The sequence below is a fragment of the Microtus ochrogaster genome, linkage group LG9 (genome assembly GCF_000317375.1).
Source record: "Microtus ochrogaster isolate Prairie Vole_2 linkage group LG9, MicOch1.0, whole genome shotgun sequence".
Lineage (NCBI taxonomy): Eukaryota > Metazoa > Chordata > Mammalia > Rodentia > Cricetidae > Microtus > Microtus ochrogaster.
This window is the reverse complement of record NC_022034.1, coordinates 40,073,457-40,099,032: the sequence shown is the minus strand read 5'-3', so window position 1 is coordinate 40,099,032 and position 25,576 is coordinate 40,073,457. Positions and strand designations below refer to the sequence as shown.

At 36.3% G+C, this 25,576-nt stretch overlaps 1 protein-coding gene across 1 annotated transcript in view; it reads left to right on the top strand.

Annotated features, from left to right (window-relative positions):
- Positions 1-25,576, top strand: part of Themis (thymocyte selection associated) — a 203,027-nt gene that overhangs the window by 84,547 nt on the left and 92,904 nt on the right. The window contains exon 3 of the mRNA XM_026787485.1: positions 11,000-11,458. Coding sequence (XP_026643286.1) covers positions 11,000-11,458 — 459 coding nt within the window. The remainder of the gene's footprint in view (positions 1-10,999; positions 11,459-25,576) is intronic.

Sequence of the window (25,576 nt, the reverse complement as noted above, 5' to 3'; positions counted from 1 at the left end):
GTGGTTTTGAACTTACGGTCTTTCTGTATCAGCCTTCTGAGCACTAGGAACGTGTGTGTGTGTGTGTGTGTGTGTGTGTGTGTGTGTGTGTGTGTGTGTTGTGAAGCTGAGAGTCAAAACTAGTTCCTTGGATCTCCCAGGTCACTACTCTACCATTAGTCATATCCCCAGACCTTAAAACATTCCTGACATATACTGCTAAATTACATTTTGTAGTATCGTCACCAGTCTGCACTATTATTAGGGACATGTGAGGGACCAATCTAGATGCTTATTAAAGGCTGAAGTTGAACTGTTCATCTTCCCCTTATGTTTTTATACCTACAACTTTATTAGAACTTGACTTAATATAACAAAACCTATGTGCTTAAAGAATGTGATTCTATGTTCATTGGTATCCTTGCCCCATACAATAATTTTTTTAAAGCACCCTCTAATTAAACTTATAATTTAACTGGAGTTGAAAAGAGTAGTGAGCTTGAGATGGGCAGCAGAGACTGTGCAGCTCTTGGAGCACCACAGGCCGGTGTGGACCATCCTGTGTACGGCTCTTCAGCTGGGACGTCAGGGTGCCTGTCTTGTATCTTATTTGGTATTGTTTTAGAAACGGGAATAAGTAAATATGCCCAGGATTCATGAGTTGGAAAACCTCCAACATTGAGATGATGACCATTATTTACAGATAACAATAATGCACAGAAATACTAGTAAAATTCAATGAAAGAAAAAGTTGAGAATTTTCTTAATTAAGCAAGCTTTCTAAGATGATGAGTTACAAAAAGGTGTAAAACAGTAACAGACATAAACACATATTTATAAATATAAACATAACTGTTTAGTATATCTTAGGATTACTTATCGAATATTTACTTGACTTGATCACGTATGTGTATGTGGCCCAAATAGAGGACTACAAATGTCTAAGGGGATAATAGGAATTGGAGAGGGGATAAGGTGAAGAAAGGCAGGGTAGGTAGTAAGGGAATGAATACACTCAGCACAAATAGGTAGATATATAAAAAAAGGAGTAAACACATTTTCAAAGAACCACAAAATATTTAGGGAAAATATATTAAAAATAGTTAGATATGTTTAATATTTTGAATTAGAAATTTGAATTTTGCAAATATATTGATTCTGAATTCGTTTATGTTTAGCTCAATGCTAAATGTAACTTATGTTTTATAATAGCAATTACGCCAATATTGGTCCTTGAGGATACAACTGTGAAGTTCATTTTGGAGAATAAAAGATCGATCATATTTAAATATTTTTCAAAATGGGGTGTTGAGGAAGTGTTTTTCTACCAATATTAGGGCCTAATATAAAGCTATAAGTTATATTATACTTTATGGAAGCAGAATATTACTTTGGGGTGGAGAATTAAGTTGTTTAATTATCTTGAGCCTTCTAATCTACAACAGAATGTCTCTCCATTAATAGTTACATGTAATTCAGAAAAAGCATAGTAAGTTGGATCATCAGCTTATAATACATAGAAAATAATAGAAGTAAATGAAAAAAATTAACGTTTAGCTAATACTGATTATATTTAAAACAGCTTTCCAATTGCAAATTATAAGACTGGTTAAAACTAAACTATAAACCAAAAAGTCAATAAACGTTAACTTTGATGAGGCAGGGCTGTAATCTCAGTTATAATACTGGTATCTGGCGTGTGGCGATCACCAAGGTCAAGGTCCTCCTGGGCTTTAGAGTGAATTCAAGGCTGGATTGAACATCTTATCTAGATCCTTTCCCAAAAATGTAAATAAATAAATAAATAAATGAAAATGGGTTGAGGGTGTAAATTAGTACAGAACACTTGGTTTGCATGTATGAGGCTTTAGGTTCAATTTTTGCAAACGCACACACACACACAATCAAATATTAGCAAAAAGATAAACTTAGTGGGAAGTTAACTGAGAAGTGAGCAATGGACAGAAGTAATTCAAATGGTTTCTACCCACATGGAATCTAGTTTGTTCTCACTGGTATAAATTAATACAATTGTGAAAACTTTAACCTATGCAATTTAGCTACATTTTTCTGATTTAGCTACATTCATTCTGATTGAATAAAACATCAAAAAATGGCCACTCTCCAATCAAACTGAAGGTTAAATCATACACTATATGAAATTAAATTCAGCAATAGATTGCCTAGCCCTTCAGAAAAGATTTGATATTCTTCAGGATCTATCGATCAATTAACTAGCAAATGCTCACTTTCTAGATGTGCAGAGATTATGGTTAAGGGCTACATTGTACATGTCTATGCCTTGGACCAGTCTTCCTAGAATGGCAGTCTACAGAAGGAAAGGCCTTCTAATGTTTTAAACATTAATCCAATGCTGTACACATCAGAGTAAATTCTAAAGCAATAATTATTTTAGAATTTTTATTAGCGAAAGATACTGTAATCAAGTTAAAAGCTCAGGTGCAAAAAATGTAGTAATAAAAATGTTACACTATGTTATTCAGCCATTAAAAGTTTTATTTGTTAAAGATTCTTAAAACATTAGTTTTAGTTATGGTTTGAAACTAAAGAGAGAAAGTCTATACAAATAGCAGTGTTTCGGTGTTTTTGAAAAACCTTTTTACTGGTATATACATAAAGATTCGTAAGTATATGCCAAAAATTAAAGAGGCTCTTTCAGTCTAGTGAGAACGTGAATGATTTTAATAGTGAATATGTCTGCTTAGATGAATCCTAAAGACTCTACAAGTTAATAAGAAAGCTCAATAAAAAAAAAAGAAAAGGAAAGAAAACTTGGGTGAACTTGTAGCTATGTTCTTCAACTAATCAGTTTCCTCATGCACTGAGCTGTAAACTATTAACATCATAAGAGTTTATCATGTACCTTGGCACGCAACACAAGCAAGTATGTCATGACTTCTCTTACTATGATTACCATTTAAAAATACATAGGGAGTTTTTATTAAATTTGGCTCAGCATAAAATGACCTTTATAATTCTAAGATTCAACTGTCTTATTTTTTTTAAAGAAATTTGTCCTTGATGATATAGTTTTGATATTTTCCATCACCATTGTAAGTAAAATTTTTATTGGGAAGTTGAAGAGTTGAAGAGGGCTGTTAGATTGTCGATAACCTTACTAGTTATATGTCATAGGTAGAAAGCCTAATTGGTTTACCTTTCTTGTGCGTCACAGCAGCAAGTCTGATACTTTTGGTCTTTTGTTTTTTTTAAATCTGATTTTATTCCTCAAGTGTTGTAATATGAGTGGCGGGGGCTGCTTCCCGCCACCCGGCTAGCTTTACCCGAAATAATTACATGGAAACTGTATTCTTTTGAACACTGCCTGGCCCATTAGTTCCAGCCTCTTATAGACTAGCTCTTACATATTGACCTAACCCATTTCTACAATCTGTGTAGCCCACAAGGTGGCTTACCAGGGAAGATCTTAACCTGCGGCTGTGTCAGGTGGGAGAATCACGGTGACTCCGACTCAGCTTCTTTCTCCCAGCATTCTGTTCTGTTTACTCCGCCTATCTAAATTCTACCCTATCAGAGGCCAAGCAGTTTCCTTATTAATTAACCAATGAAAGCAACAGATAGGCAAATGACGCACCTCCGTCACTCAAGTTGAAATTAGGTATCAGGAAACACTAATACTGTCCTTTCAGACTTGAAACAGTGCAAACAGCCTACGCATTAATAAAGACCAAGTGGAGTAAGACAACAGGAGAAGCATCTTCCAAAGAGTGGCAGATGCCCACAGGCCCTGAAGACTGTCAACAATTAGCCCTTCTAGAGAAGGCAATGCGAGCAGGGAGGTATAGGCTGAGGGTTGAACTGGAGGTAAAATAATGAGGGAGTGATGAAAAACCCCAGTGGAATTGGGAGGCCATGTGTCCACAGGAAGACTGGCTAAGTCTTTGGCTCAATGGCTTTTTAGATGGCCTGAGGAGGATTGTCAGAGGATGACAAGTGGCTTTCCAGCTAAGTCTCATAGGCAGCACAGGCTGCCCATGCTTGAAAATGTCAAATTTAGGTGGGACCTCAAATTCCTGTTCTATGGAGCTGAAGGGCTACACTTGGAGGAAAGGATTTCTATTTTAGGCTGGGGGATTTAGGCAAGGGAAAGTCATTCCATTTTCTTTATCTTGCAAATCAAACAATTTACATTGCAATCTGCAACATCCATTTAAAATTTACAGTTATCTCAGAAAATTATACCTCTCTTAATTTGAATTTAATGTAAATGGATCTTAGTTGTTTTTGCATAACTATGGGTAACAGATTAAAAATAACAACAACAACACTGACTACATGGCAAAAATCAGCAAATATGTCAAACAAAGCACCACAATCCCCAGAAACACGACGGCATATGTTGACAGTTACAAAAGAATTGCTGCTGTTTTCACCCTTCACACCAGAATAATTTTTTCAATATTTACCTCCCATGTGTCGAGAGGGAAACATATGGGGCTTTGCATAATCATAAGCACAAACAGGTGGCTACTTAGGTACATTTAATTTGCAGGCAACATCAATACCGAACAACACAATCAGCTCTGCATGGCTCCCAAAATCTTGCCATGAACATTCCATTAGCAAATTAAGATCATTAAAACAGAGGGAGGGGTAGTCCCCATCTATGGCTTCAACTACCTTTCAGAGTCCTGAATAAAATGCGTTTTCAAGAAACACCTTGGCATTTTGTGGCTTCTTTTGTCCAGGGTAACTTGGGGAGCTGTGCATAATGCCTACCTCGTGAATACTACAAGCAGCACATGTGCATTTAAATGTGCTCACAATGGTTCTTTCTCTCTCTTCACCACTACTCTTTATGAACATAAAATTATGGTGGTTAAATTTTCAGTCTTTTATCAAAGCATACGTTTGGATTCCTGAATGGAACCTGGAAATACTTCTCCCAAGGTGGGCCCCCTAAACACGCCACCTGAGTATTGTAAGGAGCCACTTATTTCCCAGTAACCCAGCAGCTCAGACCCAAAATAATCACATAGAAACCATATTATTTAAATCACTGTTTGGCCCATTACCACTAGCTTCTTATTGGCTAACGTGTATATCAATTTAACCCATGTCCATTAATCTGTGTATCACCACATGGCAGTGGTTTACTGACAAAGTTTTGTCATGTCTGTCTCTGGCAGGGGTTCCATGGCTTCTCTCTGACTCCATCTCCTTTCTCCCAGCATTCAGTTTAGTTCCCACCCCCACCCCCCAGCCTAGCTCTGTTCTACCCTATTAGCTCAAGCCAGTTTCTTTATTAACTAATGGTATTCACAGCATACAGAGGGGAATCCCACATTACCTGAGGCTTATTTCCATTTGCAAACACTAGTGAAATCTGTGGAAATTATCATCACTGGGAAAATTTGCTCTATGTGTGCTACGGACTGAGTGTAGAGTTTGTGTTGTCAGTTTAGAGTTTGTTTGGAGTCAGTCTAGAATGTGTAGTATGTTTTAGTTGGCATTGAACTTGTAGTGATTTTATACCATCTGACCTCATAGTCAACCTGTAATGGCTTGGAACCCGAGTAAGAGGAAACAAGAGCGAAAATAAGCAGTTTCTTTATATATTGTCTAAATATGCTACTTATTTGAATTTAAATATCATAATGACTTTATAAGGTAGGTGATGTCATTTACCTTACTTTTTAGAAGAAGACATTGTATCTGCAAAGGTTTATGTTCTCACATGCAGTGCAGAAAGGGCTGGGCTAGAACTGAATTCCAGTTTTCAGAACTGGCAACCCCCACTTGAAACTACCTAACTCTTATATTCCTGCCCAAACTCAATAAATGAATAGCATTTTGAAGACCTTCCAACAATACCCAGTGTGATATTCTGGGGTGTGAATAGTCTATGGAAATTCTACTAAAACACTGGGTTTGAGGTGTCAAAGTTTTCATAGGCATACACAGAAATATTACAAAATGTCTTGGCAATGCAACAAAATGTTAGAAAAGCAAGAAGAACCATGTGAAGTGAGAGGTCTTATATCAAATACTGAATAACAAGGATGCTTAGGAATTTGATTGCAAATCAAACCATATCTAGAGATTATGCGCGGAAGCTTCTGCTTTAAGACAAGATTCACAGAAATCTACAACTGGAAAATCTATCTCCCAGCCAGCTCCTTCACAGGCATTGTTCCTTTAAAGAATTTAGCATCACACACACACACACACACACACACACACACACACACACACACACACACATTTATATTATATATGATTTTATACAAAGTTTACTTGCTTCTGTTTGTATATATTAGATTTTACTTGTATCACAGTGATAAAAGTTTTTTATAGTAACAGTGAATATACATTTTTATTTGTTAACTTTGAAGTATTAAGGAAGGTTCATCCTATTTTCCTGTTTTATTAGGCTGGAATATTATTGTTATACCCCATCATGTGGTTGAGGGAAAACTTAGGTGGGAGAAGAAAGGCTAACTTTGTCCTGTTTAGCTATGTTCCCATGTGTTTGTAATAGTACTGTTTCCAGTCCATGGTTTCTTATACGGCATGTATAAAGTGTTCGCCTATTTCATGAGGATCCCTGTATTTGAAACCTATAATCATATATTTTACAAATCTGCTTCAATATGTCTGGTGACCTACAGCACACTAATGTACATAAACTTGATTGGGCAGTGATTCCACCTCATCTGCTTGGTGGAGTCCCTAGTACCTCCTCTACACAAGGCTGCGTCAGAGCAGAGTACCACCCCATACCAGTGACTAGTACCAGACAATGTCCTAAAGATCAGTGATTTTCCTTTCCTTCTCTTGCCGAATTTTGAAAATTCTACATCTTTATATGCCCAAAGGGAAGATCAGTATCCATGTGGAAACCACCTGTGTCAACTTATGAAAAGCTAGGGAGCTGATGATTTGTAATAATGATGTAAAATTGAAATGCATAAGTGTGATTAAGCCTTTGTTCTTTTGAAAGACCAGACCCTAATATGTTTCTATGAGTTTGTGATAAGGGAAAATTTATTCAAAAGTTCACATCTTTATTTGTGAAATGTTCATGTTTTATTAATGTAAGCTATTTCATGTTGCTATTTCGAAAATAAAATCGTATCATGCATGCAAATTGCTGCCCATGGTGAACTGTTAATAAGTTAAAAACTCTAATATTGTTGCTATGAGAAGAAGATGAGAAAAGTAGCTAAATTTTATTTCAAAATTATTTATGTTAGAGATGGGGGAACTAGATTTGGTTGAAATTGGGAAAGAAGCTTGAAGGCTAGACTAGAGTAAAAAAACTCAGCAATCTTCTAAACGATTTTATATGGTGGATTCAAAGTTATGCTCTGATATATTTTGAGGAAACGTAACTTTAAAATTGATTACAGAAAAGAGAAAAAGGCAGAAAATTATCTGAAGAGAATAAACCATGCACAGAGAACTAACAATAAGTGATCCCTTCTTTCTGGGATTGGGGGAGACTGACTAGTCTGGGCAAAGCGAAGGCCACCTGGGAGACAGACAAACACGTCCTCTGGCTCAGAATAAACACATCGTTCTTGTGAAGAGTGTCCTTGTAAGTCATATGTATAACAGAGAGACAGATTGGCTTGCTGAAGAGAGGAGGAATTTGGATGTCCCAGCTCTGATTAAAGATTTTTAGAGTCATGATTAGGCTGTGAAAATTGTGACCTTTTTCCATGTTTCCCAGTAGTGATGTTTGTTTTACTGTTCTAAAAAGATAACTGTCAAGACAAACAATGCATATGAAGAAATTATTCAGACTTGTATATTTCTAGAAATGTCTCACTGCTTAGTGTTTTGAACATTATTGAGTATTGGTTACGGACTGACAAGATTGCTCAGAGGGTCAAGGCAATTGCTGGCAAGGCTGATGGATCTGACTTTCTGACTTTTGATTGATAGGACAGATATCATAGAAGGAAAGAACCGACTCCTCAAAGTTGCCTTGTGAGCTTCTCACACATGCCGTGGTCTGGGCTCTCCCATACAAATATGTGCATTTAAATATAATAAAAATTGCAAGTTATAACTCCCTCAAAATGTAAAATAAAAGGCTTTAGAGAATATATTCACCTATTAACTAACTCCAACACTTCAATTTGTTTCACTTTCCTTACAATTTTTTTCTCAAGTGACGTGTTCCTTCTAAAAGAATTTTTTTTCCTAATATATGAATAATGGTGGGAGCGACCAAAATAGTTTAATAGGGAAAGGCACTTGTCACCAAACAGTCTCATAGACCTACCTGGTAAAAAGGTAAAAGCCCAATCCTGCAAGCTAGCCTCTGACTTTCACATGCTTCTCACGGCATGTGTGTCACACACACACACGCACATGCACACAAAATAAATAAATGTGAACAAAGACTAACACACATTATTTAAAAAAAGCATGTCCAGAAAGGAAACACCAATTGTGAAGTTATTGGGATCATATCCCTAAACATCGTGAGTGGTGAGGTATCAAAGGAACTGTTAGAGAGAGCTGCTCGATTTTTTTTTTCTAAATAGTTCACTACAGAAATGGAGCTTAAAGGGGACCATGGTTGCAGTAGACAAGTGTGTAGCCACCTTTCTATAAAAAGATGCCCCCACTACTGAAGACCAGGATTGTTCCCCACAATTTGAAAAATATACCTAAAAAAGAGAGCATGACAAGAAGTTTAGGCAGGAAGTTTAGGTAGGCAGGAACAGCAAGTTTAACTAGGAGTCAGGTTTTGTTTTGTTTTCTCTATTTCAAATTCTTATATTCTTTGTGGATAAAGATGGTTAGAAGTGATGAAATCCACAAGAGATCAGTCTTGATGGTGTTTAATTTTACATTCAGCTTCTGACACGGTAAACTGGATTTGCAATTGTGACGTCGTACTCAGCAAAAGCAAACCTGCACCATTTGACATGATACCAGTGGCTACTCTTTAGGAGGGCAGTTTTGGACTAGTTGCAATAGTGGAAGAAGAGCTAAGTTAATCAGATCGTTTCCTTGCATCTTACCATTTGGTATATTAAACTGTGTTCTATGTCACCTCCTAGGAGAAAACATACGAATTAATAGATACAACTTCTTGCAATAAGACACCCTATAAATTGGAATAAGGACAGTGATTTCCCTGATACAATAGTTGCCAATGGGGATCAGGTTCCTTCTAATCCTTGATACTTTAGGTCTGCTATCACCTTAGGTGAACTCTACTCTTTAAGAAAGATGGACTCTAAATAATTCTTCTGTGGCTCATGGCATCCATATATCTAAAGCATAAATAAACCTGTTCCATGAGCTTCTAGATATATTTTAGTTTTTAAAAATAGAGAAATAATACAAAGGAAGAATAATACATTTAAGATATTTGGTCCTGAGGGATGGTCAGATGCCTCAGTGGAAAAAATGCTTGCCATACAAACATGAAATTCAATTTTTTACCTTTTTAGTACCATGTCTTTCTGTATCCTACCATGCTGTCCACAATGACAACAATGGACTAAATCTCTGAACTGTAAGCCAGCCCAATTAAATGCTACTTATAAGAGTTACTGTGGTCATATTGTCTCTTCATAGCAATAAAGTCATAACTAAGACAGAGGAGATTCCCAGGAATTTCCATATTACGGGAACCTTAAAATCCCTAAAAGCAAGTAAAAAGTCAGGGCAGGCAAAGTGGCCATCTCCCATCCCAGTACTTGAGAGGCAAATTCAAGGGATGTGTGGAACAAGCTGGCTAGTTAGGCTAAATGATCAGTGAGCTCTGGTTTCATGTGACAGAACCGGCATGAATAAATAAAGTGCAGGGCATTAAGGATGTCACCCTCTGTCAATTCCTGTCTTTCCCCAGACATGGGCACACATGCACACACACACCATCCCATATAGGTGGGCATACCTTTGAGATCAAACATCAACACTCACACTCATCTATATACACATGCACAAAGTCAGTCCAAGCAACAACCTAAGCAGGCATAATTCCATGAAGCCTTTTGGGGAGTGCTCATATACTGTGATCCATTAGATTATGATTTATTAATGTGTGTTTTCCTCTGAGAATTTTACAAGGAAAGAAAAATTGGACATTCTACATGTCAAATTTCTCTTTAGAGAGTCGTAGTGCTTCCAAAGTAGCGAAGAACTCTTATATTAATTATAATGATGCAATTATTTTTCATTATGGTAAAGTATACACAACATGAAATGTATTTTAAAGCATATGGTTCAGTTACATTTAGTACATTCATCCTCTAGTTCCAGCTGTACAGCTTTTCAATCAAAATCTGACTGAATCTATTTCCCTCTGGGAAATGTATTTCACTTTTTAATTTGGTGCGTCTAAAGGAGAATATATTCATGGAAAAACTAATCAAATCTTCTCTTTTTTAAAAAAAATTAGAAAAATGTTGAGAGATTAAATGGCTTTCTTAAAATCACATTGGTAGTTAAGACAGCATACATCTTAGTCGGGTTTCCTATTTCTGAGGACAGGTTATTTGGTATTTCAAGAAACTTCCTTTGCTTTAATTTCTGTCCCTGTTCAGATTATTTAATAATCTAAAAAGTATATGTTGACATTTTTAATAGAAGAGTTTAAGATTCAAGTAAGCATCTTGGACTGAGGATATAGCGCAGTCAGTAAAATGTTTGCATAGCAAGCTTGAGGGCTGAGTTCTACCCTGAGATTCTAGGTAAGAGAGCTGGGCCTGGAGCCTAGAATCCAGATCTAAGGAAATGGAGATGGACCCTGGTCCTCATCAGAGAGCCTATTTGGTAAGCTCCAGGCCAAATAAGAGACCTTGTCTCAAAGGACAGTGATACAGAGGTGATCGTTTGGCTTCCACACACATGTGCATGCCCTTCGGTCTACCCATGTCCGTACACATATGCATAAAATACGCACCTAATATTTAAATGTTATACTATGCTTGACTTATGACTTTATCATCATGATTTTCTTATGACAACTTTCCTTGTAATAACTCTAATCACACGATTCTCTTCCTAGGTCTATTTAAGGTCATGGCGGATAAAACTCCATACCTTACAGTTGAAGAAATCACAAGAACCATTCATATTGGACCTAGTAGACGAGGACATCCTTGCTTTTATCACCTGAAGGATATAAAAGTAGAGAATCTTACCATAAAGCAGGGTGAGCCAATAAGGCTCAACTCAGTTGAAGAGATTGACGGAGAAGTACTGGTGAATTGCGGTGTGGTAAGGAATCATCAGAGTCATTCATTCACTTTGCCATTGTCACAAGAAGGGGAGTTCTATGAGTGCGAGGATGAACATATTTATACCCTAAAGGAAATTGTTGAATGGAAGATTCCTAAGAACAGAACACGAACTGTGAAACTTACAAATTTCTCAAATAAGTGGGACTCGCCCAATCCATTCCCTGAAGACTTTCATGGAACTGTGATTCTCAAGCCTGTTTATGAAATCCAAGGAGTGCTGAAATGTAAGTATACACTGAGAATGATGTTCTGGGTGAGTGAGCATGGTGGGGGTTTGAGTAGAACCTCACAATGGAATTACAAACTTAAGAATGAGACTCTGTCCCTGTCATTCATTAAGTCTCTTAGATTCTACATCTGTACTTAAGAAAGCCACAGATAGATCTGTCTTAAGGAGCTAATTAAATAGTAAGTATGCAGGTTATATTATAAAGTGTATAATGCCATCCAAGCACAGGATACTGTAACTATCAGCTATAAGTAGACTAAAATGTTTTTTTCTTTTTTATTGGTTATTAGGAGTTAATTCTTAGAATGACTATCCAAAAGCAGTTTTCTTGTTTTTTTGTTTTTTTTTTAAACCATGACAACTTTTTTTTAAAAATCCCTGTCTGTTATAACTGGTCACAATTTCTTTTAACATAGATTTTCTGACTTAAAGAAGATGATGTGGTAAATCAATTTTCACACTGGTATATTCCTATAAGCAATCTTCACTGAGCTTCTTATGTTTTAAAACTATCTACAAAAAGCATTGCCATTCCAAAAATCTTAATATATTAAGAAAATTTCAAGCTTATGATATGTAAATGGGGCAATTAATAGATTACATACTTCTGAATTGGTTTTAGACAAGCCTGATAGCATGCCCAATAATCCTGGCTTTTCTGGAGGCTGAGAAAAGAGAATGGCAAGTTCAGGCCTGCCTGGATGACAGAGAGTTCAAGACCATCCTGGTCAAATTAGCAAGACTCTGTCTCAAATTTTAAAAAAGGAGCACAGAACACAGATGAGGACAATTGCTTAACATATGTGAGGTCCAAGGCTCAATGCCATTCAAAATAGGAGCCTCGAGTGAGTTCGGTTTGCCCTCATAGAGTTGTTTTGAAAGTGAAATGAAATAGTACTAAAGATCACTAAAGAACTTAAGATCACTAATCAATTAAAATTCAATCAATTGATTTTGAACTAAAGGTATAGAAATAGTTTGTGTGATTTGATTTTATAAAATATTGAGACCACTGCAAATTTTAGAACTCACAGTAGCGTTCTGTTAGCTGCCCCAAAGCAAGCAACTGAGATGGGTGACTGAGTTTTTCTTACTGTTCATAAACAATAGATAACATTTTCTCATTTTCAAATCAGTAATTTTTCTAAAATTATCGTCTTCTACCTATCACCTGCTTGCAAGTGAGAACAAACCCAGAACTCAAACTTATGGACAAGAGGTTAGAACTTTTAAATCTTTGGATTAGGAATCAAGGGCTCATAGTTGGATGGAAGGTAGTCAAATGATGCAAGAACCAACTTAAAGATTCACTGCAAAGACAACTTTTCAGAAAGTGGATAAGTGCGTGGACATTCAACACATCTGCGTAAACAGAGATAAATGTAAGAATATACATGGCAGGGGTGTGTGTGTGTGTGTGTGTGTGTGTGTGTGTGTGTGTGTGTGTGATCATTCACAGAAGGCCATGAAATCTATCCAAAGAGATAAATTTGAGATTTATTCTGGTCAAGACAGATTGTTAAGCTGGGAGAGGCAGAACACAGAAGCATAGTAATTCCAGTGGGAAATTCAGCTGGATTACAGTTCTGTTCAATGGACACAGCAATGGGAAAGACAGAAAACGTAGACGGATTTAGTATATGCAAGGTATACCATAAACAGGGTCTAGATGTCTATTGGATGGGAACTTGGTCAATAGATCAAACTCTTCTCAGCCTTTGATTTCATGTGCTGGGTGAATGCATATGCATTTACTAAATATGAACAGCCAAAGAGCAGGATTTGTTAAAATAATTGTTTAGGTAGGTTTAATTAGAGGTTTCTTCTAACCAAGAAACAACTCTTGGTTAAACAACATTCATGAAATGTTTTAGCCCTAGCCCTGTTTCTACTGTTTACTAGAATTAAATTTTCTTGTTCCTTGTACTGGGTCACTTTTTTGGAAAAAATTTTAATGTTACTTCTTAACTGTATTGGCAGCTCAGGATATATACTACATGAGACTAGTTTGCATGTATACAGACTACAGAACATCTCATGAAAGCAAAGAATGGGAACCTGCCCTAAGTACCCCATTAAAAAACCTTTTGTGTTATAGGTATTTTCCCTAAATATGATGAGGAAATGATGCTTTCACTCATTGCAGTTTTCTTTTGTAATTTTTTTTACATCGAAGTCAGATACTTCTTGAACTCAAGAGATATTGCATGGTTGCTTTTGCCCTGCCTGAGTATCAGTCTAAAACCCTGAGGCTTGAGTGCTTTTATTCCCCCAAAGTGACAGGAAAAAAAAAACTTGTCTTGGAGAGATAGAATGTTTAATAGTCACTTTAGAGGAATATGGAAAGTCATGGGACACTAAAGGACTATAAATACTGACTTTCTGAAGAAAAAAAGAAAATGGCAAGTTACTAAAATAGAGGAATACAAATATTTTACTCTTATAGATCAACTATATGTTACTAATGTGACAATTTATATATCTCAGAGGAAGGAAAAGCAACAAAAAGGATGAGGCAGTTCTCAACATCTGGATCATAAGCCCCCTTGGATGTCAGATGAATATTTCACAGGGATTGGCACCCATCAGAAAAGAGGTTCTACTTTATGATTCATAATGCAGCAAAATTGTAGATATAAAGTAGCAGTGAAAATAATTTTATGGTTAGGGGTCACCACAACATGAAGAACTGTATTATCATAGAACTGTAATGTCATACCATTAAGAAGGTTGAGAACCTCTATGTTAAAGGGAAAACATGTTCCTGGTTTCTGGTTAAAATTCAGTTCTAGGCCTAGTATCTTCCTGGCTATCAGACACACTCAGAGATTGATCCAAGTGTTACTACATTCTCAGGATAAGTAAATACCCCAAACCTGTAACTCTTGGTCTTATATAAATCATTTCAATATGTGTGTTTTAGTTAGGGTTTTTGTTGATGTGAAGAGACACCATGTCCATGGTAACTATTATAAAGAAAAACATTTTATTGGGGTGTATCACTAACAGTTCAGAGGTTTAGTCTATTATCATCATGGCAAGAAGCAAGGCAGTATGCTAGCTGAGGATCCACAAGCAACAGGAAGAGGTCTGGAGCACTGGGCTTGGCTTGAGCATATATGATACCTCAAAATCCACCTTCAGAATGACACATTTCTTTCAACAAGGTATTCCTACTCTAAAAAAAATCTACACCTCCTAATAGTGCCATTCCTTATGAACATATGGGGGCCAACCACATTCAAAACACCACAACGTTTTTCTGGGTTTTTTTTTAAATATGAAATTAATGTGATTGGGCACATGGAAGAAGGCTCAATATTTATGAATAAAAATTGAGTCATTTAAGTTTTCTTTCTAAAAAATAGAGGTCTTGAATATTGACCTTGTTAATATTATGTTTTGATGCATGGGTTAATAGCTAGTTCCTTCTTAATTAAAAAAATTCAGTGTCAAAAGTTGCCTTTCTAATGAAGTCTTCTACATGAAAGCTTAATGCTGCCCAAACCTTGGGGGCTCAGTCTTCCAAAAATTATATAGAGACATCTCCTTTTGTCATAGCAGATGGTTGAATCCACGAGGTAAAATGGAGACTCAGAAAGAAAGTTCTGGATGTTGCATTTCCAGTAACAGCTGAAAAGGAGGAAAACACTTTCATTTGTAGTTTCCTAAGGCCTTAGGCTAAGCCGTGCTGTTTCACTTCTTTCTGTTGTTTAATTATGAAAATCAAAATGCTGAATAATACCTAAGAAAGATGTGACAAAGTTACATGCAAACCTTATGACTTTGACTTTTCTCAAATTTCCTCTACACTCCCTTCCCCTACTCCGAGATAATTCAGTTTTAGTATCTTCTTCCCTGCTTTCTGGTATTTGCCTTCCTATTCCCAAATATTAGGACCATTAGTGGTTTTCAAGTCATGGACCATTTTAGATAGTAATAATTAACATTTTTTTTTTTGGTCATGGATCCTTTTTTTGTTGTTGTTGTTTTTCTTTTTAGCCTTATTTCCCATTTCCAAACTCTCAATGCATGGTGTCAGGTCTCAACACCAGTATTTTTGTCAATATAATGCTGACCCAAGTAGTTTATGACGAGTATAATTCCTTTTCTGTCATGATGACCTTGTTGTTTTGGCTTGGATATTTTTTCAGTCCTTTCCCAGATCTCCAAAATATCTGTGGAGAGGAAGGAAAAAGGAAACGGAATTTCCCAGAGTGAAGCTATTAGTAGTTCTCTATGTGGTGTGATTTTCCCCTGAGGGCATGAGCTCTGGAGTTCCCCCATCCTTTCACTCCAGCCTTAATCTGCTGCTATAGACTATTAAGTAGGGGCTTCCATTACAACCATCCTGACAGTGTCTTCCTCTGCCTTGTATTGGCTGAAAGCTGTTTCTATAATCAAATAAGGAAAACCCTCTTTCTTCCTTGTCTTAGAGTCCTGGCAAGGCCTATCCTCCACATGAACCCTCAAGATCAGTAAAGAAACTGCAGGTGTGAAAACCTTTCATCCCCCATGCCCCCCACACATGGCTGGCAGTTTAGCCACTATATAATTCTAGGTGGACAACAGTTTTCTGAAGTCTCCACTCCTCCCTTTTCCGTGATTGCCTCTGAGGGACTGTGGCTTCCTGTGGTCTCCACTGTGGGCTGTGGTGGTCTATTTTTTCATAGTGATGATAATTTTGGATCTGAAAGTTTATGTGTTTATTTTCTGTAAAGAACTTTTTTTTTGATATCTTCTCAGTAATAATTGTGTTCTGTCTTTAACTTCCAATTACAAATTAAAGCCTCAACCCCAAACTAAGGCTTCTTTGTCTTGCTGTCTTGATTTGGTTTACCTTCATGGCAATTTCCTTAACTACAGTTCTACCATAATGATGAATTTTAAATTTCAGATTTCATATTTTTATTACTAAGAATTATGTAATAATGTAATATATCATTTAAAATATGTTGCCCCAATTTAGCTTTAAAGAATGCAGTATGGTATTTCATTCCAGAGAAATTTTTCTATTTTCCCATAGTTTTAATGCTATTGCCTGCATTTTATAGCCTTCACTTGTTTTTTGTTGCTGTTCTGTCTGTTTTATTCTTACTTCAAGTTTGGATTTATCATTCTGATTAAATGGTTCCATTAAGTGCCTGCTATTTGTCACATGTCCTTATTGACATGTCAGGCACTTTTAAAAAGTTCTAGCGTAGGGTACCACTTATGTACAGTCTCTGTGTTTATGAATTCTAGGCTTTTTCACAGTAGCTGGGCATTGCCTGTACCAGTTCTATGATTTTTTTCTTCTGGAATTAACTTAGCTTCACTGAGATATTGGCCTGCTGTCTTCTGGGGTTATATTTAATCTCAGTAGCGAGCAGCTGAAGGACTCACCATGGTCCCTATGCTTTTAGACTTAAGACTACTGGTTCCCAACTGAAATGTTCTTCTGTTACCCCAGGTTCTGAGGTCCTTTGATGTAGTAATATGGAGGGGGTTCCACCGTCCCCAGAATACTGTGAAGACCTGTATTTAATATTCAGGCATTAAAATAAACTACTTTGTTTTCAACCACTAGCTTCATTTTCACATTTAAAGGGCTTGTATGTCTCAAATTCCTAAATATTTTGGGAATTCTGTGGAACAAGCAAGGCATGCTTTTCCCTGTGTCTGTGTCTGTGTCATAAGGCACACACTTATTCCTCATCCCAGTCCACGGAGCCATTTCACAGCCTTTCGTAAGATTTCTAGCATCCTTGATTTCACTTTGCAGATGTCAAATGTATTGACTCTAACTCTTTGAGTCGGTGTTTGTTTGCTTGTTTCTTTTCTTTCCCTCTGTTTTATTATTTTATCCTTCTTGTAAGTGTGAGGGACAAGAGGATTGGAAAGAAACATTTTACCCATAAACCTCTCTACTTGCTTAATTAGTCTTAGCCCAGAATGTTAGCAAGACCCACCGTAAATTCTGAAAGGACTGGATGATATTATTGCAAATATGAATGTATTATATAAATATACAGTATTTTAGTAAAACAACATTAGTGCATAAAGAAATTTCTATGGTTTTTACATTTATTTTAAAGCTTCAGATACAACAAATGTTCATAAGCACTCTGTAAGTCAAGTACAAGACTGAGTGATTAAAGCAATAAAATATTGTTTATGAACAAATATTTAAATAACACTATACAGTAGATCCCATTTGGGTAACAAAAGCTTTTGTTTTTTCTGACCCAGCATATGTGGATTTGATTTACTATGATGACATATTTGTGATTTTAATGGTTAAAAAGAATGCCAGCTTCATGACACTGAAGTTGCTATTGTTTATATTCTTACGAATGGATTATTTTGGTTATTGGTGCTTTCCTTGATGCATTATGAAATTCTGGGATGTCATGATATCAAACACTTTTGCATAGAGTAGTTAACATCCATTTCACTTATTTTATTACTGTTAACAGAAATATCAAAAGGCAAGCAGAAGAAGGAAAACATTTCTTTAGGTACCTATTTGTTTTTAGGCCACCAAATACTAAGATTTTTTTATTAGTATCCTTTAGAGAAATATATGCATGTATATATACATAGCCACATACATAGTTGGTCAATATATGTAGTATTATTTATTTATTTATTTATTTAAAAGAATTGACTTTCATATGTGGAGTTGATAGTAAGTTCTTATCCTGTAGGGTGGAATCTCAGATGTGATTATTTATTTATTTATTTAAAAGAATTGACTTTCATATGTGGAGTTGATAGTAAGTTCTTATCCTGTAGGGTGGAATCTCAGATGTGAGTTAATGCTGTAATTTGAGGCAGAATTTCTTATTTCTAGGAAACCTTTTGTCTAAGACCTTTAACTGAGTCTAGGTATTATTTTCATAGACATGGTATCTTCACCGCCAACCTTAGGTTAGTGCTTAATGAAGCAGAAATTCTAGCCTAATCCTGTATACATGTAAAAATAGTCATCATGAGGCTGCATAGGGAAACCCCGTCTTAAAAACAAACAAAACAAAAAACCCCAAAAACCAATGGAAAAATATAGGGAACTATATCATTTAGTATAAAATACTTTTATGACACATTTTCTTGAGATTTGATAAAAAAAGAACAAAGCATGAAAGGTAAAATGGTGTAAATAAAAATAACAAGCACACATATCATCATTTTTAAATGACCCGATTTCTCAATGAGGGTCATGGGATATTTTATTGAAATATCAATTTATAACAATCCTATAATATTATTTCTTTGATGTTTAAAAATATGAACATGTATTAACTGGGCATAGTGGTGGCCACTGTTTTTTAAAGTGTACATTGGTGTTCTGCCTGCATGAGGGTGTTGGGTACCGCGGAACTGGAGCCACAGACTGCTACGAGCTTCTGTGTGGGTGCCCACTTTTAATCTAAATTTTTGTGAGGCATAGGGAGACAGATCTCTGTGAGTCTGAGGCCAAGCTGGTCTACACACTGAGTTCCAGGATAACCAGAGTTACATAGTGAGACCCTGTTTCAAAAAACCCAAATATAAACAAACAAACAAATAAGTAAAATAAATTTAAAAAAACCTTAAAAATTAAGTAAATAAAACATGAACATGAAAAGTTAGAGGTGACTATCTAGAAAATTCCAGAGTATGACCTTTGTTCACTTGAAATAAATTTGAATAATTTTTTTAAAAAATCACAAAATAAGTACCAAGAAAATTTAGGTTAAAATGGTTGAACTAGAAACCAAATTTTAATGTAAGAGTCTGAAATAATTCAGAACTGAGAAATCACCAGTCAGACTCATAACTGAGGTGGAATAAAGAGTATTATCCATTCCAAGAATGTAACAAAACTATTCACTGGCTGATATATGGGGAGGGAATTTATAGAATTGCTTTCATGTTAAAGCAAACATGTAGCCTTAAAAGGCAACTGACAAAGAAATCAAGCTTGCAAAGTGAAACCTCCCAATGGGTAAGCAACCAACCTTCCTATTAAATAACAATACAGGAGAAATATAGGCAGGAGGAAACCAGCCATTGCTGGGACTTATGAGAAGAACTTGCTTCGCATAGCATTCTTTGCTTTCATCTTCTCAGTAAGACCATCCAAACAAATGTTCAGTTTTCTACAAGTGAAAATTATGTATCCAAGGAAACATGCATTGCCCAACACCAACCAAGCTTAAATGTAATTGTTTGTTTTCTCTTGAAAGACACTTTTGAGTGAGGTTCTCAAAACTCAGACTGAGATAACAGGGCCTCTCTGGTGGGCCATGCATAAAGGCCTCTAAATAACATTTGCCTTTGCCTGAAAAAAAAACAAGGAGGGGTGTGTGTGAAATAACTCAGGTGCACAGAGAGGAACAAGTCTTGGTTTCTTGGAGAAAATGGAATCAAATTGTTTTTCATAACAGCTCCCTTCAGATAACCTGATAACATACCCGGCCAGAAAAATTCATATTTACCCAGAAGGAAAATTTGGAAAGTCTAAACTACAATTGTCAAGTACATATTGCTTCTCCTTCAGTCTAGCAGCCTAGTTTCAAACTAGAAAATTTGCAACAAATACCTCCAGGAATGCCTCTCATGCCAAGTTACTGCTGCCTTATCTGTCTATCATTTTGAAGTCAAAGACAGCGCTTCAGCAAGTGACATTTTCTAACTTAGCTTACATTCTTTCTCTATCCTTTTTATCAGGGGATAAGATCGCACTTTTCCTATTGTAAAATAACAAATGCTTGTTAAAAGAACTCATAACACGCACATTCATACAACACACACACACACACACATACATGCACATGCAAATGCATACACATGTAAACATCCAGATCTATATTTTACAAAATGTAATCGGGTAATCAAAGTGATTTATAAATTTATTTAAAATGTGATTTTTCTACTCCTACTATGGATATTTTAAATAAAAGCATATGCTGTTTTCTGAGAAAAATGAAAGAGCAGGAGAGATCTGGAGCTGATTCTTTGCTGCAACAGTACTTACATAGGTATAGTTACATCTACTCCACATTTAAAACATAGGATACTAAGTTTTGTTTATTTGCTCAGCCTTCCTGCTAAAAACAGAAGGTTTCAATTTATAACAAAGAATTCACAATACCTTGTGTTCATGTTATTTGAACAGGATATTCCTAGACGGAGATTTCGGGTATGTATTGTCTTCAGTGTTTCCCATTAAATGAATTTTGGAAAGCATTCTCTTGCTACTTCTAACACGACTGTTCCCCATTTTCTCTTCTTCCTAGGGTTCCCATGTCATGACACATCTTTTGTAACTGTCCCACAGTTCTTGGCTTCTCTGTTTCATTCTTTTCAACCTTCTTTGCCTTTACTTTAGGGCATTTTATTAGCTTATCTTCTAACTTCTCTATTCTTTGCTTGGCAGTATCTAGTCTATTATGTAATTTATCTTTGTTTCTGTTCCAGTTACTTTTTTGCCTAGAACGCCCACATCTCTTCTGTATTACCCATTTTTTTCTTCAGTGCTTCTCTTTGCCTACTGACTATTCAGTAAATACTTGATCAGATATTCCAAACTCTTCACGTTTGAATTTGGTTTGTTTCTTGAATTATGGTTTCTTGATAATGAGGGTCTTGTGAGCTCAAGCTGTCTTGAAGATACCATGAATTCCTGTCTTGAAGGGAGCTGCTTGTTTGTCCAGGCCACCCAGAACTGAAATAATCACACAGAAACCATATTATTAAATCACTGCTTAGGCCATTAGCTCTAGCTTCTTATTGGCTAACTCTTACATATTAACTTAACCATTTCTGTTAATCTGTGTTTTGCCATGTGGCTGTGGCTTACCAGCTAAAGTTCCAAAATCTGTTTCTGGTGGAGCTCCATGGATTCCCTCTGACTCCACCTCTTCTCCCAGTACTCAGTTTAGTTTTTGCCATCTAGCTCTGTTCCCCTATAGCTCTGCTATAGGCCCAAAGCCTTTCCTTTATTAACCAATGGTATTCACAGCATACAGAGGGATATCCTATATCATTTCTGATTCTCCTGCTTCCATATTCCAAGGGTTGGGATTACAGGCATGCATTAAACTTGAATTGGGTTTTGGTATGTGCATTTTGCTTCATCAAATTTCCTTTTGTCTTTTATAACTTATTTTCTAATTATTCACCATGGGAAGCTGAACAAGATGTTTCAAGTGGAAGAAACAAAGTTAAATACTGAGTAGTATGATGTTTCTATGTTTATAAGGCTAGGAAGAAGGTGGTTTTTTACTGTGCATGTTGTAACTGTGTCAAAGTCTACAATTTCCTGTAATGTCTTTGGTCAGTTCTGCTTTCATTTCTCTAGGGACACCTTTGTAGTTAGCATCTTAGATGTCATTCTTTCATTCAGAATCCTGTTACTGTATAGGAGTAGTCAAAAATTTTTTGCAGGTGAGGTACTGTAGTATCATATAATTATGGTTCATTTATTCAGTGAGCCTGTGTGTCTAGGACATGGTTTTCATAATCATAAGTGTTTCTCAGCTCCTGGCTCCCCTTCTTACAGGGGTGATAGAATGTTTATCCTGAGCTGGAGTGGGTATTCCCCTTCCCCTATGTGGTTATAGAAGAGGTTGTGGGTATTTCCATTTTCCCAAGTAGAAACTAAGATAAAATTGACTTAGGTTGGGTAATTCCTTTCTTCCAGTTGACTAGGCTTTTATAAAACCTCACATGCTGGTTAGATTCTGATAAATAAATGTCCCTAGATCAGTCTTTTAAGGAGATCAGAGGTTCTGGTAACAGATTTTTTTTCTTCACTTTAAAAAATGCACAAAGGAACTTTCCCTAGTCTTCACCTAGAGAACCTGGTGTGCTTTCTGGAAAGAAGGTTCATGAAAGAGTAGGGAGTCTCGGTAAGCACAGCCCTTCAGTGTTAGTCTCCAGCTCATTCTTAGACTCCCACAACTAATCAATATCCCTTTAACATTGTCACCAGGGTCAGTGATCTGTGACACCGCATCATCTATGCTATAGTTTCAGGTGTCCCTGCTTCCTTATGACCTCGCCTCTCTGAAGGACCTAGAGCATGTTGCCTATGCTATTTCTCTTTGCATAGGCATACACAAAGCGATTTTGTTCCATGCTTTTTGTTTGTTGGTTTGTTTGTTTGTTTTTGTTGAGTAATAAAGTTTTGGGCATAGAAGAGTTTACTTTGCCAATATTTTTAGACTCTTACATCTCTATTATTTTATAGAAGTTTGACAAATGCTCATTTTATAGAGTAGATAATTGAATGAGAGAAATACAACTTTAAGGGATTCATCTTAAATGAAGTCCAACATGCTTTGACAGTAAAACTATTTTACCTAATGAAATTTTAAGTGGAAGTATATTTTACTTAATCATTACTTTCGGTGTTCATTTAAAGGACATTGGTGTGACATCTGCGTTTCTCTCATTTTATTCTTTATTTCCTGTGATGGAGACATCATTCTAGATTGGAATGTGTTGATGGACAAAACAATGAAAGAGTTCTGATGTTAGTGAATATGCTCTACTTTGAGGTAATAAATAATAGAAAATGGAAGTTCTGTGAAATGATTGGCAGTTAAACAAGACATGGTAACTGCAGAAACTGAGGACACAGGGCAGGCAAGGATTATCATTGTAAGCAGGACATTTAGGATAGATTACATTGAGGAGCTGGGTGGTTGTGGTGCATGACTTTAATCCCAACACTCGGGAGGCAGAGGTAGGCAGATCTCTGTGGGAACAAGAAGTAGTTCCAGGACAGCCAAGGCTGTTACATAGAGAAACCCTCTCTCAAAAATGGGGGGGGGGTTAGAGTAGATTGCATTTAGGAGGCAATGATTGAGCAGATTTGAAGAGAGCTCCACCATGAGGACCTATAGGCATATGAGTCACAGCGTGCAAAGAGAAAAGAATTGACAAGAGCTCAGAGAGAGGTCAGTGAGTTAGAGTGAGAGAACTTAGCAGAGGAGATCAAAGCAGTACTAAGGACCAGGCAAGGACTTAGCTTTGTTTGATACTGTGGTTCTATGAACAGATGGCAGATACAATTGAGTTAGCACCTAAAAAGACTATCTGTCTACTCTTTTGAGATCTGGCATTATGGAGACTCGTTAGGAATACTTGCAACAAACCAGGTAAGAAATAATGTGGCACAGACAAGAATTGTCTTGATTGAGGTGATGGTCCACAGGTAGTAGAAAGAAAGAAGATTTGAAGGCATCTCTGGGTTTGGTAGAATGAAGACAGATAAAGAAGGTGGAGAAAGCATTGGATAATGTTCGCTTTGTGAGGAAGGGCAGACTTTACTTCAAACATGTTAATTTTGAGATACCGAGTATATGTGCAAATAAAGGTCTTAAAGAGATACATGAAACTGAGGGGCATTATTTGGCTAGAACAGTAACAAACGGATGCTATTTAAAGGCATGAACATGTAATGTGAAGGTGCTAGAGAGAGAACTGTAGGTGAAGAGCGTAGATAGAGAATAGCAGCCAAGACACTTTAAAAGGCATGTGTATGTGGGCAGTGGGTGGTGTGAAATGAAAAGAAACGGGAGAAATTGAGAGGGATCATACATAGAAAAGGGGGAAATTGATCAAAGTAGAAGGAATCAAACCTGCTTTGTCAAAGGCTATTGGTATGCTATGCCAAATGATATGGACTAGCATCACTTTAGAAGAGTTATAAATCAAAGGACCAACTCACAGTAACTTTTTATTATACTCATAGATGGGGGCATGTCCCAACCCTTATCAGAGCAACTTCATTTGGCAGTAGATGGAGGCTAACACAGAGAGAAGTCATGGGCCAAAGTGTAGAGAGCAAGCGACTGTGGAGTACTCGGACCTCAATAAGGACCTGTGTATCCCTCCCCTTCTCCCAAACTCGGGAATTGTTGCTGAAGAGGGTGCAGAAAGACTGTAAGACCCAGAGACAGTGCATGGCTACAAGGAAACAGTACTTTCTGCACACAGTTGGGCAACTGTCATATGAACGCATGGTAGTTTTGATAGCATATATGAGGTCTGTGCAAACTCAAGCCAGCCCAAATCATAACACAGAGATGGAAGATGAGCATAGAGTCTCATTCCCTGCTGAGAAGCTATTGGTAATTAATAGCTGCTGGGAAAGAGAAATTTGTTTTGTTTTGTTTATAAGAGCATTGGCTTCCTGTAGCTCTAATATGCTCGTTTGGTGGCCATACACAAAAGTATATTTAGGCAGCCCTAAATTTGACTTGATGGATTTAAAAAAAAAATAAATGAGGTCTCTAAGTTGGGTGGGTATGGTATAGGGGATGAGCATGGGAGTAGATGGGGAAATGAACATAATCACAATACAATGTATGAAAATCTTGAATTACTAAAAAAAAAAAATTAAGAAACAAAAAGAACTACTGAAGGTCAGTAATTGGACACTGAAAATTTGAATATAGGGGTTATTCAACTTGGCCTGAGATTTCTTCAGAGGCCATGGCAATCTCCAAAAATAAGAAAGCTACTCTTTGCCCACTGCACCCACTGTGAAGCAATGTAGGTAAGGACATGGCTTGCAATATGGCCCTGATATTCTGATGGGATTATTCAGAGATCCCTCAAAATCCCAATGACATCTAATCTACTAATTTATACTTCTTCCGGTGTTTAAAGAATAGGATGGCCATCTACAGCTTATTCTAAAGTTCTGAAAACTGGTTATTTTTATTCAATGAACGAGATTTTAGTTTCTAAAATTGCCTGGATTTAAGAATTCCCATGACACATATTATTAAGTTTGGGAATACACTTTATAAAATAAACTGAAAAATAAGAAAAATTGGGGTTTATTTTTCATAGAGCTCTTTTTTTTGTTATTTCTTATTTTAAATGAACCTATAAATTTTACAGCACTTTATTGTAGAGGTCACCACTTATTTGACTTTATTTTTCTACTAAATAAAATTATATGTTTTATGCTATGTCATCATAAACTCTATTTAAAAGAATATATGGGACATGACACACATTATATAGGTTGTATTTTCAAATGCTGAATAAATGATTAATGATAGTTAAAAATAACATGAAATGTTGTATACAAAAAATATATTCTTTTTTTTTTTTTTTTTTTTTTTTG